We start from the raw sequence: 17,283 nt of genomic DNA on the forward strand, positions 1-17,283 counted from the left end.
AGCAGGCGGGCGCGCGGCCGACCGGCTTCAGTCAGCGCGAGCGGCGGCGTGAGGGGGGGGGGGGGGCGGCGGAGGCAGCGCTTCCCTCAGCGGCGTTCCGCTTTTCTCCTCCTCAAGCCATCTCTGGTCGCTCTGGCCCGGCCCCTCTCTCCGGGGGTGGCGGGTCCGGGGGACGGAGGGGGTCACTCCGCCCCTTCGCCCGGGGACCCCTGGGAACCGAGGTAAGAAGGCCGGGCGTGGCGTGGGGTGGGGGGCGTTGCCCTAGCGAGCTGTGGGGCGCCCTTGTCCCACTGGGCGTTTGCTGGCCCAGAGTGAGGATGCGCGGCGGTGGGGAAGACGCGGGGCGGGGGGCTGCGCATTCAGACGAGCGTCTGTGGGAGGGGGGGGTCCCGGGTTGGGCGCTGGCGCGGCGTGACCTTGGGCACGTCTCCCAGCCCTGGCGGTTTTGACAGCAGCCACGGAGGCGAGAGGGAACTCCGGTGCTGCTGTCATAAAAAAAAGTTAAAGAGCTGTTGTGGCCCAAGGGAGCGGGGATGGAAGCGATGGAAACTGGCAACTACTGGGAGTGAGTCCTAATTCTCATATCTGCTCTCTGGTCTTGCCCACGTGGGTTTTATCTCTGTAACAATAGGTCAGGTGGATAAAGGTTCCTGAAAATCCACATTTTAATGTGCCGTACTCTACTTGAATTCATCATATTTATATATTAGGTTTATAACACGTGTTTTCAGTAACTTCCTGTAAATAGAGGGCAATCAGGCAATTTTTCTCTGCTTTCCTCCACCTATAACTAAAAGTGCCAGTTACCCTGCCCCTCTGCAGAGCTGCTAAGGGATAGATATATAACCAATTTGCCGGTGGAGGGGAATTGAAAGGTGCTGCAAGAGGCTTAAGCAAGAAAACCAGGCAGTAGGGTGGTGCCATATAAGTTGCAAAGTAATCACACCCTACCTTGTTGTTGTCATTGCCAATAATTGGCAGGTCCCACAACTTGACACGGAATTTTCAGTACTTGCTTTCCTTCCTCCAATTAGTCAACCCTGTGCAAGTGGGTTGGTCAGTTGTTTACTAGGAGTCTGAGTGTATGACAGCAGCGGGGTTATTTATTCTGAGGATAGGTATGTATTATGTGCTCCTAAATAATTATGAATGCAATTTCTAGTTGGTTCTATGCAAATTTACCTGCCAGCCACCCCTCTAATTTATATAGTGCTTGTTTCTGAAGGGGTATATGGGGTGTTGTGGTGGGAAATACTACCTCTAGTGGGACATGTTGTGCCCTTTGTCCCCACCCTGCACTCAGTTCTCACCTGTGGCTCCTAGAAGCTGTCAGCATGTGACAGTGGCCACACCCAGGGAACATCTTCAACTGGCCTGCTAAACTAGGTGAGTATAACTGATGTGTCTCAAACCCTCAGTGAGTTAGGGACTTCCCCTGCATTCAAAGACAGGCTCCAGCAGATTAAGAGGATGAGACCAATAACGGGTCCAGTGGTCAAGAAAGCGGTTTCTTCATGTGCTGCAGAGGGAAGTGAGTGACAAATGGGGCTTGTCAAGGGAAGGTAACCCATCTAGGAGAAGGAAAACTATGATTCTAAACTTCTGCTGCTTTGCAGGATATCTTTGGGAGATGAAAAGGCTAAGGAGTAAATCCTACACAAATCTGGAGTCCCTAAGACAATTGGATGGCGCCTTGTACGCCTCCGTCTGTCAACTGCAGCCAAGCTGGTGACAAACATATTGCTTTTCTTTCCTTTGGACCACATCATCAAGGCCAAGAGGAGGGATATTTTCTTCTGGACAGCCCAGGACCTCCATACACACTGTTCAGGCTTGCATCCCAGGGAGGTCACTCGGGTGCTGCTAACGCAGCGGTTTGACTTAAACCCCGGAGGTGCACTTTTTTGTCTCTGGAGACAGACAGATGCCAACAACATGTTTCTAAATAGGCCATGATTCTGTTCACACTTTAGATTTTGTGATTGGTGTTATAACATAGAAACAGAGTTGAATCAATAGAAGCTCTCCCTCAGTTCTGTGGTGCATCCTTGCACCATTCAGAAATTCTGCAGCTACAGAAAATAATGGAAAAAATGAGTTGTAAAACATCTGAAGAAAGGATGAGTTGTTGCAAGGTCAGAGGACCAGCTAGACTTTCTGGATATGGCCTGCAGTTGTGTTTGGCAAAATTGGGCAATTTTTAGTACCAAGCCAGGTTTAAGAATACTCTATAGTTGGTTTGACTGTTTAAAATAACCTCCCCTGTGCTGATGCCGCCTCTATCCTAACAAACATCAACATGTCTTTTGCACTCACTGCAGGTGCAGGAGGATATATTTTTGTGGTGAATCCAGCATGATGCATGCATACATAATTTGCCAGTTGTTGTGGCAATGAACAGGTCTCTGTTTGCATGAATCTGTAGAGGCAGGGCTGTTTTTACTGGCAGTGTCACCAACTTGAGGTAGGTTGCAAGTGCAAGAGTTTTACAGCCTTTTATTTTGGGAACCTCACCAGAATCTAGCTTCTGGATACTTTGCTGTTAAAAAATAACATTAAAAATGCAGTGGGGCATATGAAAGGAAAAAGACAAAAGGAAATTTAATAGGGGTGGGGAAAAGAGAATTATCAGCAGTGACGATAGCAGGTAAGGTGTATTGGGGTCTTTTAAATCCCATTTTCCACATCGCCGACTGCTCGTGCTTGACTCTGGAAATGAGGCTAGCTCCAGTTTCTGGTGGTTCATTGCCACTGGCTCACCTTTTATAAATTAAATAGCATTGATTACTGTATTGTGTCCATGATCCAGTGAATTCTTATCTAGGATGTATATAACACCAAACATTTATTTATTTGTGGATATATCACCTTTCTTCCCTAATAATGGCTCCAAGACAGGTTACAAAAGTTAAAATGAAATAAAAACCAATTTAAACAATATCAGGATTAGAATATCAAAAACCAAAAAGAGCAGAGTTAAACTTTCAGTCTCAAATTAAAAAAAACAAAAGGCAAGTAGAATAAAAAATACATAGCCCACCCTAATGTCATGGGGGCCAGTGATGGAGACTGTCTATCTTCCCTAGTAAGAGAATTCCATAGCAATGTGCTGCCACAGAAAAGGCCCTGTCCCATATTTCTGCTAACTAACCCTTTGTTGGTGGTAGGGTATACAGCAGTGTCTTGGATTATTATTTTATCCAACAGGCAGGTTCATATGGAAGAAGGGAGTGTTTCAAATATCTTGGCCCTGTTTAGGGTTTCAGTGGTAAATACCAGCACCTTGAATTGGGCTGTAAAAAATGGAGCTTATTTACATACACAAATCTCTTTAGTCTGGTCAACTAATACTGTTTTGTGAAGAGGCCAGTTTAAAGTGATTAAAACCTTAATCCTGATTTTTGTGAACTTGTGATCTAGATCACTTCTGCTTCATGGTTCTGTGTAACTAAAAAACTTGCACATTTCCATGCCAACACAAGTTTATTGAATTTAATAAGGAGACTGCTTTGTCTGTTTTGTTTTTTGTAACTACAGAGACCATACAGCTGTGGAAGAATACTTCAGCATAGACATTTATAATATATGTGGTTGTCTTCAAAATCATTGTACAAGAGACAGGATTTTGAGTGCGTGCATGCAAGTGTATAGTTCTGTTTCTGTGATTGCCCAGGTGCTTGAGGGCTGACTGTTGGACAGAGCTATGCGTCCTTCAGTAATATGTGCATTTATCTCCTTTGCCCCGCGTTTACTGTATTCCTTCTAGTCTCCCTGCTGCCTCATTTCTTTAGTAACAGTTATTGCAGTAAAGATTTTTTCATCCTTTATTGGATGTCTTTCTTAGGTATATCTTTTCCCACTGGGCTGCCTTTCTCAGAAATCTCAGTGATTTTGCTCCCATATAGCAAAAAACGTTTTTCTTTCCCATCTGAGAGCAGACAGGATTTCCTTGTGCAAATTCAGTTTGAGTATGATTTAATCTGTGACTCTACCTCCAGTATCCTTTTTCCAAGTTCTACTTTTTCAAGTATGTCGGAATCAGTTTATGATTGGAAAGTTTGTCTGCTGACATTTGCTTTTCTATTGCACACTACCTTTAATATATCTGGGAGTCTTGACAGATGCAGGGCTTTTAAAAATTATTTTTCACTGTAAAATGATTCTAATTTCATTAGAAATTTTGCAAACATTATTTTTGTTTCCTGTGGAGTAATTATACTTTTACATTTTTTCAAGGGCCCCCAGTCCTAAAAAATCTCATGAAAACTAGTCATTTCACATATGTTTCACATATACTACAAGTGATTTGTTTTCTTTATTTACCTTGCTGGCATTTTTGTGAATCCCCAAAAGGATGCAACTGGATCTTGGCTCTCTGAAGAACAGAACTCTAAACCAAAAACAAATATTGGTTGGTTTCACTGCTGTGCAAATATCTGTAGCAGCCAACAGAACAATATACTAGTTTAATTTTAGACTGCAGCTCAGTCGTCTAGAGTGTGCAATTCAAATAAGCATTAAAAAAAACCCTTTCACTGAATTACATAGATCAGATTACTATCTGATATAAAATGTAACATTTCATTAAAAAATATGTAGTTACCCAGATTTGTTCCTGATTCCCTAAATATGATGGTTTTCAGATAATATATTTGCATAATAGTTTTCTCTAGTGGACAGAGATAAATTAGTGTGCCACATATAGCACCACTGTTCTATTGTTTACTCTTTTTCATATGCAGAGTTACCAGGCAAATTTTCTTCAAACTAGAGTGTATGAATGCCTTTGGAACCATGCATTCCTTGTCTTAGTATTATTTTGTATTCCTCTACTTTCCTCCCATCCTTTAAAGTGTTGATTTAGTTTCAAATTTCTCAGTGTATGCTTACAATTCTCAAGTGGCTTTTCCTTTGGGGATTCTATCTGTACAAGTGCTTTGAGGACTGTCTGTAAACTTACTTTATTTATCAGGTCTTCAAGATCTTATTCTGCTTTTGCCGCCTTTGGAAATAATTTGGGAAATGGTTGCCTTGGCTGACTTGCATAGATTACTTAGAAAAATTTACACTTGTTATGATATGTTATCAAAGATTCTGCAGCACTGTTGCTCAAACTGCAGATTCATATAGCAGTAAGGAGGTTTGTTGCCAGTTTAAAAACATTAGTTTTAAGTGTGGAAAGCGGAAAAATGGCGTGTGACGGTTTGCAAACTGAGCTGCATGTGCTGCAATATACACAGATAATTTTATGTTATGCTAATAGACTCATCCTATTTATTATGTTAACTAACATGGAATATTATTGCAGTGGTTTACAAAAATAGTGAAATGCTTATACAAATAAACAAATAAAAATAGAGTAACTCTAAATTAAATCACTTACAAGTAAAAATGAACTAGCCGTCTATAAAACTCATTAAAATTTAGCAGCTGACAGCCCTCTTGATTTTTTATTTTGCTTTATCAACTTTGTGAGAGGTAAGAGAAGTAAGGCAAGTGGATCTCACGATTGGGTAAGCTACCACAAAGAAGGCCCAAGTCCATATGGTGTTGTGAGTCACCTGGAGAATTCCTGGAGAGGGTGGTATCATTCAAAGGAGGAATGGGAGGAGCTCAGAGACCTGGAGGAATCCAATCTAGACCAGGGCTCTAGTGGGTTGGGGATTGATGATTCAGGAACCCAAGAAGTGGGCGGTCCATGGGAAGTTGAAGGATGAAGAGGTTCAGATCCACAGGAGGGCTCAAGTGAATTGCCTGTGAGCCTCCTGAAGACTTCAGTATTTGCAAGTGAGCTGGCTTGAGATTCTTTTCCTGTTAGGGAGTAGCTGTCTGCTTTGAGAGAGGCACCAGGGTAGAAAATGGATAGTGAGCCAGCTTTGATGCCTTCATCTTCAAGGGCACCAGCACCAGCTCATGCCAGTGCTGCATGCCCAGTCTGCTCAGAGGCATGCCCATTTGCTTGGCCAGTCTTCAGACTTGGGCTGCTTGCTGCACAAATAGTCATGCCCATGCATTCATAAGCAGAGTCTAGGATATGTGTCACTTGTTGGATAAACGTCTTAGCAATACCTAGTCATGCACCTTAGAGGTCTTCTGTGCTTAATGCTTTGTAACCTGTAGGCTCAAGTTTGTGCGCTGTACTGAATTGCTAAATAAAACCTTTAAACAACCTGCTTGTGGTGACAGTGTGAGTTCCTAGTCCAATGATGAGGATCAGGATATATAGCTGCACTCCAGAAAAAGTGCTCCAAAGCAAGTAGCTTTTAGACAATCTTAAAAGTATGTCTTGGAGGTTCTCCTTCTAGTGAAGTCATTGTTATGTGGTTCTGTTCCTCTGTTTAAAATTGTATAAAGCTAGTTGTTGACTAAGGATTTGTAAAGTTGAAGGCAGTGGTGACTACCTTTGGCTTCCTCCTATCCTGTTTCTGCTGATGGTGTCTTGTTCTGCATATGTTAGCTGCTCTTGTTTCATTTCCATTCTCTCGTTTTCATCTTGACTCTGCTTTTATTTTACTGTCTTTGCCCACTTGTTAGAGAAGTGAAAGAAAGTGGTTACTGGCCATTTAAAGGATCTTGGTGTGTATTATTGGAGGCAGAGTAGAATAAATCTATAATTTGTAGCATTTGTGGTAATAGTGATCTTCTAATCCTACACATTAATTCCCCCTTCTTTTCCCCAGCTGCCCTTTATCTGAAGGCTTTTGCAGCAGAGGTGCTGTGTGGGGCATTCTCTCCCTGGATATGCTAATCTGATGTCAAATTTAATGACCTTTTGGTACTAAAGATCTTTTATTTATCTTGATCTTTAAAAATCTTTAATTCTTACAATTCTGCTATCTGCTGATGGTTTTATTTATCTATTATTAAAATCCTCAATGGCTAAGAGAAAGGCTGTGTCAAGACCTCACTAACATAGTGCAATATTTTGTCAGTGGTATTCAGTTTCTGCTAGGAAAGACTTTGTGAGTTGCTCACTAGTTTGCCCACAGCTATGTATTTTCAGGAACAAGCAGGATCAAAGGTTATACAGATTATTGAATTTGTCTAAAATGTTCGCAGGTTGCTCAAGAAACTGCCTAGAGGTATGGTTGGTTCTTCTTTGCAGAAAGTCTCCAGTTCATTGCAAGAGACTTCCATGTTCTTTTTTGTTGTTAGTGAAACTTTTCAGCATAATAGATAATAATAATAATAAACCTTTAATGTCACTACACCACCTGTGTGCAGTGAAATTAAACAATACAATAAAAAAATGGAGACTCATTTAGGCAGTTCTTGTGCTGTCTTGTTGCCATTATATCTCTTGTAGCCTGCTCATCATGTCCACAGCTTGGACTTTACTCCATAGTAAGTTAAAGGTAAATGACCCCTGGGCAGTTAAGTCCACCCAAAGGCGACTATGGGATGCAGCACTAATCTCCGCTATCAGGCCAAGGGAGCCAGCGTTTGTCCACAGACAGCTTTCCGGGTCATGTGGCCAGCATGACTAAACTGCTTCTGGTGCAACGGAACACCGCAACGGAAGCTAGAGTATGCGGAAATGCCATTTACTTAATTTTTATACCGCTTTATATTTTTAATAAAAATCTCAAAGCGGTTTACAGCATACTAAATCAATAAATCAATAGCTGGGTGATGTTCCTCTGGCCTCATGAGGAGCATCTTTTGTGGGGCTGGTAGGTATGGGCCCTGCCCCCTAGGCCAGGTGGAAAGGGCCTTGCAGGGAGCGGCCTTCCTGCCGCAGTGGTACCTGTTTATCTACTTGCACTGGTGTGCTTTCAAACTGCTAGGTTGGCAGAAGCTGGGACATAGCAACGGGAGCTCACCCCCTCGCATGGATTCGAACTGCCGACTTTCCGATCAGCAAGCCCAAGAGGCTCAGTGGTTTAAATCACAGCACCACCCACATCCCTTACTCCTTCATAATATCTCTGTATGGTGAAGAGTAAATAGCAGTGTGATTTGTCCTGAACTCTGAAATATGAGAGGAACTCATTTTTGTTTAACCCAAGCAAAATGGCTGCTTAATGGGGTAAAACCTATTTATCTGGTTCACAAACATTATATACTGCTTGATTGTATTTTTTTTTTTTTAAAAAAACGACCCCTCAAAGTGTATGATTATGAGCTATGTGATTCAAAGCAGTGTGCTTTGCAGCTGAGCAATCCTGAGACATTAAGTTTGGCATTGTCTCTTTTTTGTTCAAACATTTATCTGCTAAATGATTTGGCCTGAAAATAGAAGTTGCATATTGCTACAAGCCTCCTGGTGTCTCAGCTTATTGTGGGAGCTGCCGCATGCCATGCTGGAGTTGTTATGAAGAGTCAGTTTACTGTTTGGCAAAGGGGATGTAAATGTCCTCCTGAAATTTCCCTTTGCCACTTGGTTGCTAAGTGATCATCTTTATGGGCATAGGAATTCTTCTCCCCACCTTCATGACAGGGTAGTGGAGCTCCTAGAAATGGGATATCGTGAATGTGTGACATATATACAAAGTACTTCCTTGCACATAGCATATGGGATGCCTTTTTGGAATGACTGCTTAACATTGTTGTCACAAAGGATCTCTGTGATTTGGTACTCTGATTCATTGCCCAATTAACACATGACAGCCTCTCATTCTTACCTTTCTATTTGTCTTGATAAACTGGAAAGCTTGATTTTCAGTAATTCCAAAGAAGCCCAAGGCTGTAACAGGGCTACCTTCATTAGTAGCCTTTCCAGTAGTTTATCCAAAGGGGTGATATTGTTTATTGGTAATATTATCTTCCTTAAAGCTAGTTCCTGTTTATAGTCTTATCTTCTGCTTTTTATCAGTAATATTTTTTCATTAATTACAGTAATAAATTGAATTGCTCATTTATGAAGCATTGCTGACTTTCATCTGTGATAGTGTGAAAGCTTTAACATCTAATATTTCAGCAGTTATTTGTGTTGAAAATGCAGTGGAAGCTATGCTGCATACTATAGCCACAATGTAGGCGTTTTGTCAGAAATAACTACTTTCTGACTTTCCCACATTTACTCACATTGTTACTGCTTCCATTATAACAGTTTGAATGGATTTGTGGGGTATGACTCCAAAGACACCATGTTTAATCATGTATTTAACTTGTTTGCGGCACTCAGATCAAGCTTGGCTCCTTGGGTCATTTTGAAGCCCATGAGGGACTGACTTTAAATAAACTATAGTAGTGAGAAAAACAAGCAGCCATGTCTTCTTTACTGAAATTATTTGACCACTAGGGCTGCTTATTTCTGAATTATCTATATCAGGTTGGCCCAACTTTTCATACCAAGTGGACTGCAAGAGTACTTTGACACAGAATTTGTGATTTTTAAGGAAAGGGAAGTAACATTATTGCCAGGTAGCAGGGAAGGTTATATTATGATAACTTTCCTTCGTGTGAGACTGTTGGATATCATTTTTAGAGTTCTGTTTTCCGTATGTGTTGTTTAAAAGCTCAGTAAAAAACATTTTAAAAATGGAAGATTGTGAATAGAGAAGCAACTTTTGCTTGAAAACTACTCTGAGTAAATGAGCTTATACGTCTCATCTGAGTGAATGAGAAACATTGTAATTCTGCAGACTTCCATAGTACTAAATGGATAAGATGATCATGCAAGTTTCATAAATGTGGTAAGCCATGGGATTCACAGTAAATACATATTGCTACATATTGCAACCTCTGGTTGACAAAAGGTGTTTTTACTATGGTGTTAGGAATTTGCCTAATGGTTAGGTATGGGCCGAATAGGGAAAGAATTCAAATATCTGTTCCTCTGCTTCTGAAGATACAATATGACAATTTGCATTTTCATGTTTTGGACTGAATGATTATGCAGGTTAATTATAAACAGTATATAGAAATAGGTGGCAGTTGCATGTTGAAAGCGTTGGAGGTGTTACTTCATTTTCTTCTCACTTAAGCCTTAATTGCTGAATGAGGAAAATACTTGTAAATGCCCATCTGTTGGATGAGTGAGTGTAGTATTCCCCCCCCCCCCCATTTATAAATTTGAATTTTACATTTCTATCTAAGTGAAGTTAAGCATAAATATATTTGGCTAAGAGAACATGTATCATTGTTTAGAATTGTCTTTATTTTTAGAATGTACAGCCAAAATTTTTGCCTGCAGAATCTTCTCTCTGTAATTGATTGGAGAAGAAATATGTGTTACATGACCAAGCAGTGACTATTTTGAAGTCCTTTGCTGGGGATGGTGGAGACTTCATTTGACACACATTTTAAGCAAATTGACTTAAATCACAGCCCCTGGAATAATACACTGATTGGAATATAAGTATCTTCAGGTTTTGCACTTATTTAAATTTTGTGATACAGTTCTCAGCTTTATAAAGTGTAAACATATTTTATAAATGCATGTTTTAGGATAAAATATGTTTAGAATGCATACATTGAGATTAAATACATTTTAAAATACATATTTTGGTATAGCTTTTGTGGTTTAAATGTGAGGCTGGAATAAACCAATGAATCCCTACCCTTTGCTGTCCCCAAATGTGTAAGTCTTGTGTCCTAAGCAAATGACTAAACTTAAAACTTTGAAATAACATGAAATTTGGCCATTCTATTTTAGTATGTATATTTTAATTCAAATTTCATTTTGGTGGCCATGTAGATTTGGTATATTCCAGAAGACAATATCAAATTCACATCCCCCCCCCTTTCTTCTTTTACATAGATAACCTATGGGGGTAGATCCTGCGATTGAACTGTGGTGATTACAGCAAAATGCATGGATGCATGAACTTGTAGCCTTACACATTGCTGGGTGGGGTGGGGGAGTTGCTAACATTACCATGGCTTCCACTGCTGTTTGGAACAAAATAATCAGGGCTATGCCTGTTCTGTGCAATACGTATGAGGCTTTACCTCTAAAAGTTAAATTCAGCTGAAGTTTTCTTTAGGCCCAGTGCAGACATTAGTATCTTCATCTGATAATGATAGTGTTCACATGTTTTTCCTAACGCTTCCCTCTCCCTTTGTGTGTCCACCTTTGATGGAATTTTCCTGGTTTCTTTAATCCACAGTTTTCTAGGAAGTTTGAACAACAACAAAAACTCATTTCAGACCAGGATCTGATTCTACTTTCAGGTCTTGATTTGGGGGAAGCCTTAAAACTACTGTTTCATGGTTCAGATAACACAAGAAACTGTGGCTTCACAAACCAGGTATCTTAATCAATGTTGAGTGTATGATGGAAGGTGGGAAGGAATAACTAGAAAGGTACAAGGCTTGTTCCTGAATTGATAAACAGTGGTTCATTGGAGTGGGATCTTTATACTTCAACTGGACCTCAATCTGCAATGCTATGTGCACTGGCACCTCAGAAGTAAATTACTTCAGAGTAAATATGCACATGATTGGGTTGTTAGTTGCGTAGATTTTTATTGATTTGTTTTTGTCCTGGCATTGCTCAAATACATTGATGCAAACAAGCTTTTGATATCTCTCTCTATCTAGAAGTTTGTGTGTTATTAGAGAGAATGAAAGAAACATTTCCTGCTGGGATGTGTTTCTTTCACCATCTTGCTGCTTTGATCTTAAGGATTTAAAGACTCTTCTTTCTGTTATGGCATTTCTGTTGTTGCTAACATCAATAACAAAATTATTTTGGCTTCTTTTATAGGGGAAGGGTGGATTTATAAACTTTTTCCAGCACTAGTCACTGTCAGTAGTTCTTGTACAACGGCAAAAAAATTCTGTGTGTTGTGCTTTCAGTACTATTGGATAGTACTGTTTATATTCAATACAGAAAATTTAGTGGAAACCACAATTTCTGCGAGCAGTTCACATCATGGCTGCAGATACTGTAGACCAGTTGTTGAGGATGGTATACACAGGATTGTGGGAATTTAATTGGCATTGATAATGATGATGAAATGGTACTTCAAAACTTCTTAAACAGAAGTGATTTATATGCAAATTGGTTACAGTAGGTATGGGAAACCTTTTTCAGCCTGAGGGCCACATCCCCTTATAGCTAACCTTATGGGGGCCACATGCCTGTTTTAGATGCACCCAATGCAAAAAGTCGATGGGGTCATTCCCTCTCTTGTACACACACACACACACATTCATACAACCCCACACATAGCACCCACTCACCCCTCCTCTCTTTCACTTACCACACCACATGGAACTTTAGCTTTTTTAAAAAAAACATAATTGCTGGAGGACTGTGTTATTTTCATGGAGATTGCATCAGATGAAAAAGTGTTGACCTTTCCTTCCTCAGTTGTAACCCCCAACTTCCCAGTGCACCAATTATGCTTAAAACAGCTTTCTATGTTTTCCCCTGTTTTGCTTGTATAACGTCTTGAGGGGAAGTCCTTTCATGATTTCCCAAAAGCTAATAACATCAACTACAATAGTGGTTTTCAACTTTTTTCTCTGGGCCGCACTTTCAGAAAAAAAAATTGCTCTTGCAACACCAACTTTTTTATGGATAAGAAATACATTGGAAAGCAAAAAGAAAGAGCTCCTAATAGTGCTTGATTTATAACACGGGACACAATTACTTTGTAATATGATCCTGGGACACCCAGAAAGTATAAAACATGAATCATTCCCAAAATATAATTGTAAATGAGCCTCTTACATATGTACCTTAAGTATTTATACAAACTCAATGAGAGATGTGAGCTTGTAGTATCACTTGGTTAGGGTTGCCATATTTCAAAAGTTTAAATCCAGACACAAAAGTTGCTGAGGTTTTTTTCAGTTATTTTTTAGGAAATTCACCCCCCAAAAAGGGCTGCCATATGCCCAGATTTTCCTGGACATTTTAATCGCTTTCTGAGAAATCTGCCCGGACGCTATTTTCGGAGGATGAATCCCAAATGTATGGCAGCCCTACACTTGACGTTCTTGCTCTCATTTTGAAAAGATATCTATGCATATTCTGCAAATTAAAAAACAACAACTATTTTGATACTATATGCTATATTACACTGAAATGTTTAAATATTTCTTTGACTGTCCTTGAAATTTCCTGCCACACTTGCCATCCCCTCCTGCCACACCAGTGTGGCTTGCCACACTCTTTGACAACCACTGAACTGCAAAGAACTATGAAATCGATTCTAGCTTGTTCATTGTATCATCAGCTTATTTTCATCAATTTACTGATTTAAATTGAGAGTCAAGTAATCCTCACATAGCCTATTACTGAATAGCGATCTGTATCCAGTTAACTATCGTGTAAATACTTTGGAGAACAAAATTTGCTCACCTATCTACCTTTTCTTTATTTTCTAACAAAGTCAGCAGTATATCATCTACAAATACTGCTTTCTTGTTTATTTTTAGAAATAAATAGTATTGGTGGTGAACAATGTGTCCTGCTGTGTTACTCATCAAACGTAATTCGTTCAGTTGCAATATGTTACCTATATTCACAGTTAATTTTAGGTGTGTTTTTTCTTGATAGATACAGAATGGAAGGACTTTAAGTGAAAGACAAGTTCTGCTTCATTATGGAGACAACTAGCTTTGAAGGGGAGCCGGATAGAACTTCGGTAAGTAATTTTGTACATAGTGACTGGCAATGGTTAAATCCTAAACAAAGGGCATTTCCTCAGACAGCCATCTAGCTTCACAACCAACTAATACTGCAATCCTAAACATGTCTACTCAGAAGTAATTCCATTGAGTTCAGGAGGACTTAATCTCAGGTAAATGGGAATAGGGGCGCCCCTTCCCATTTACAATAAACATCAACAATTTTCCCCACAGGGAAGGTGTGTAAAAGAGAGTTATTTGAGGTTTGAGCACATATCGTCAGAAGAATTCCCTACCCCCCAAAAAGAAAAAAAGAGGGAAATGCTTTGGTGGGTTTGTTCTTTTGGAAGCACCTAATTTAAACCACAAAAGCAGATGAATTTTAGTAGAAAGTGTAGAGTAGAACCTTGCAGTGTTTCATAACTTGCGTGTCTACAATGTAAAAACTTCCCAACAAATTGAATATCAAATATACTTTTTATAAACTCTTGTTTGCTTGCTTTTTCCCTTTTCACACTTCTGATTTAATTTAAACCAGCCGCCACCAACCTGGTGCCCTCCAGATCTCTTGGACTAAAACTCTCATCAGCATGGCTGGGCTGGCAAGAGCTGTAGTCCCAAACTTCTGGTGGGCCCCAGGTTGGTGACAGCTGGTTTAAACTGGTCCAGTAGAAAACTCATGTTGAACCTGGTAGGAAATAAGAAATAACAGGGTTACACAAGAAGCAGAATATATAGCAACTGCAACAGGAAATGGTAGTGGTAGATAAAGAATTGTGAAAGCAACCACCTTCCATCATGTGGTAGTTTGCAAAGATTTGGAATATTGTTAGAACAGAAAAAGCATAGAAGCATAGAAGATCTCAGTGTTAAACAAAACGCCATTCTGAAAATTGGGCTGCTTTTCCTGAACTATGTGGAAGGTAAGAGTGTGAGATAACACAACCAAATTGGAATATACTTCTTAATTTAAAGCTTCAATTTAATGATATTGTGGCCAGGACAAAAAAAATCAAAGGCAAATAGATGCCATTGACTAGTGAAATTATTCATTTCTGAGGAAATGTCTCTAATGGATGTGCCTGTATTCTAGGCTCACCAGAATCAGCTTGAGATTTAGAAAAATGTTTAAATGAACAAGTGAAAGAAATAACTATATCTCTAATTAGGTAAGCAACATGATAGAAAATGTTGAATCCCAGTTTTTGAAAAAGTCATTTTCTTCTATATAAATTGTTATATTCAACAAGTAAACTGCTACATAGTAAGAGTTTGAAAAACTAAATTCTTGCTTATTTTCTACATAATATGAGCTGTGATTTTTATATGTCAAATTGTAGTTTAGCTCTCTTAATTAGTTTGCGGCAGTACAGTATATATAGGGATTTTTTTCACGAGTACAATATAGCAGTAGCAGATCTCAGTAGACGTGTGTTAGCCTGTTGCTTAGGAGCTCCTTGAAAGTAATTAGCTATGCAGTGCTGAAATATTTACATACTGGCCATTACAATAATCTTGGACGATCAGCTTTTATCTGCTTCACTCAGCTTTCCCATTTCAGTGCTTCTCTTGTTGGCATTTGCTCAGTTGTACAGGCTTGTGGAGGTCTTAGTGGCTAGACTATCCTCTGCTCTATTTTATCATGTAAGTACTGATAATATAGTTGCTCCATTGTAAGACTCATCTGAGCCATTTATGCTTAAGATGCTATTTCTGCCTTTTCCTCCTCTTTTCTTCAAAGCATTGCATGAGAGATGACATGTAGTTTTCACAATGAGCTTGGAAGACATTCATTTAGCTAGTTGATTTGCAACACTTGATCTATTGTTTCATGACAGTTTGACTTACCATTATTATTATTTAAATCTATAACTAAAATAAAAGTCCGTTAAAATGTGTAGCATTGCTCTCAGATGTGTTATGCTAACTTCAAACAGTCCCAAAGTGCCTCCATAACATTATCAGTGCAAACATATTCCATAATCTTGAACATTATTTAATTATGTTACTGCCAAAAAGTTCTCTTGTAGCGAGTTGTTTTTCAAACTTTTCACATACTGAACTTGCTTATAACCTTTTATCTGCAATACGGGACACAGTCCTGATTCTTATTTTTATTTTTGACTGTGTGCAGATCTTCCTACTTTTCTTAGCAAAAGTGTTGCTAGTTTAACCCACTTCAGAGTGTGTCATGATCCACTCTCCATGTTTTTGAAACATTGGGAGCTGCCTTATACAGCCTGACTAAGAACCATATAGCTCAGAAGTAACCAGTGTGGTGTCCTTTAGATGTTGAACTACAACTCCCCACTCCCCCAAGCCCTCACCAAAAACTGGAAGGCTACCCCTGATCTAGCCCACTATTGTCTGCACTGACTGCCAATAGCTTTCTAGGATTCCAGACAGAGATGTTTCTCATCCCTCTCTGGAGGTTTTAGGGATTGATCCTGAGACCACATAGTCTACCACTGAGCTATGCTAGCCCCCCCCCCCCAACTTGATTTAATATGGTACATTTTCTTTTCCTTTAGTAGAGATAACAGACAGGAATCTTTAAACAGAGAAGGAAGTATTTTAATAGATTTGAGGTAAGGTTTTTAGTTAACACCATAGTTTAAGCATAATGAATTTCAGATGCATACTGAATATTATTATTATTATAGTAATGAACATGTAAATATTTAGCCATGCAACTATTTAGACAGTTGCTTATTAAGGTAGGTACGAATCAAGTTTAGACTACATAGCAGATCTTTCACTTTTAACAAAAGAACACCTCCAAAAGGATAGTATTTTTAAAATCATACATTTCTGATTTTATCATGATTTTTTTTTTTTTTCTCCACTAAAGTGCTGAATGACAAAGAACTGTTAGACACATGTGTTTCTGGCTTTCCCATATCTGTAAGGGCCAAAAGAGACGTGTGTGATGGTCTGTGTTTCTTTTTATATTAAAAGTAACCATGGAAGAAAGACTACACTACCCTCCCTTCAGAATGTATTGTTCAAAATCCCCCACAGCTAATTTTCTTCCCTAAGGAAGAACTCCCCCTACCCCTGTACTCATCTCTACCCCCCCTCCCAGTGGAAAAGCAGCTGGGGGAGACATGTTTGAACAAGGGGAGGAGAGACGAAAATGAAGAAGGCCAAGCAGCTCTTCCTCTGCTTAGACTGACAGCCTTTTACAGCAACTCTTGCTAGTAGTTTTGATGTACTATTAGTAGTGGTTTGTGCCTGTCAGGTTTTAAATAATTTAAATGCATGGTGCAATTTTAAAACAATGCCTAATAATAACAAAGAATATTGTATAATTGTATCAGTATGTAATTTTATATCATTCAAGTGGGAACCCAAAGGGTTGTAGAATATCCCGTCTATGAGAGGAGTTCTATTCAGAGCTTTAGCTGAATGGAAATGGGAATCTTCTCATGATGTTCAGGTTGCATTCTTCATCATGCTAAGAAAACATGCCAGTTTAGGGGTACTCAGGAGAGGTTGTGTAGCAACAAATGGAAATGGGAGTTGCACAGAATGAACATTTGGTGGTGGTGGTGCTTCTGCTTCGAGCAGTTGCCTCACTTTGCCTAATGTTAGGGTTGACTTATCTCACTGTAGTTGAAGGAAGGAAGTATTTTTAACCTTCATACTATTCATCAAACGTTTTTCTCACCCACTTCCCCAAGGCTGCCTATGGACTACCCCCCCTTCACCCCCCATTTTTTGGGTTACCCTGTTTTGCTTCCAAATTGATATTCA

General features: G+C 39.5%; 1 protein-coding gene across 4 annotated transcripts in view; it reads left to right on the forward strand.

Annotated features, from left to right (window-relative positions):
• OSBPL8 (oxysterol binding protein like 8) overlaps positions 1-17,283 on the forward strand; it is a 67,492-nt gene continuing 50,209 nt past the window's right edge. Inside the window, exons 1-2 of one of the 4 annotated variants that reach the window (XM_079993795.1) lie at positions 1-221; positions 13,457-13,544. In XM_079993795.1, the coding sequence (XP_079849921.1) occupies positions 13,503-13,544 (42 nt within the window). In that variant the 5' untranslated portion in view covers positions 1-221; positions 13,457-13,502. Of the gene's footprint in view, positions 222-11,142; positions 11,196-13,456; positions 13,545-16,058; positions 16,116-17,283 lie in introns of those variants that run through there. The other 3 variants (XM_079993799.1, XM_079993798.1, XM_079993797.1) reach the window with 3 other exon arrangements.

The sequence above is a fragment of the Podarcis cretensis genome (assembly GCF_951804945.1).
Source record: "Podarcis cretensis genome assembly, chromosome: 10".
Taxonomy (NCBI): domain Eukaryota; kingdom Metazoa; phylum Chordata; class Lepidosauria; order Squamata; family Lacertidae; genus Podarcis; species Podarcis cretensis.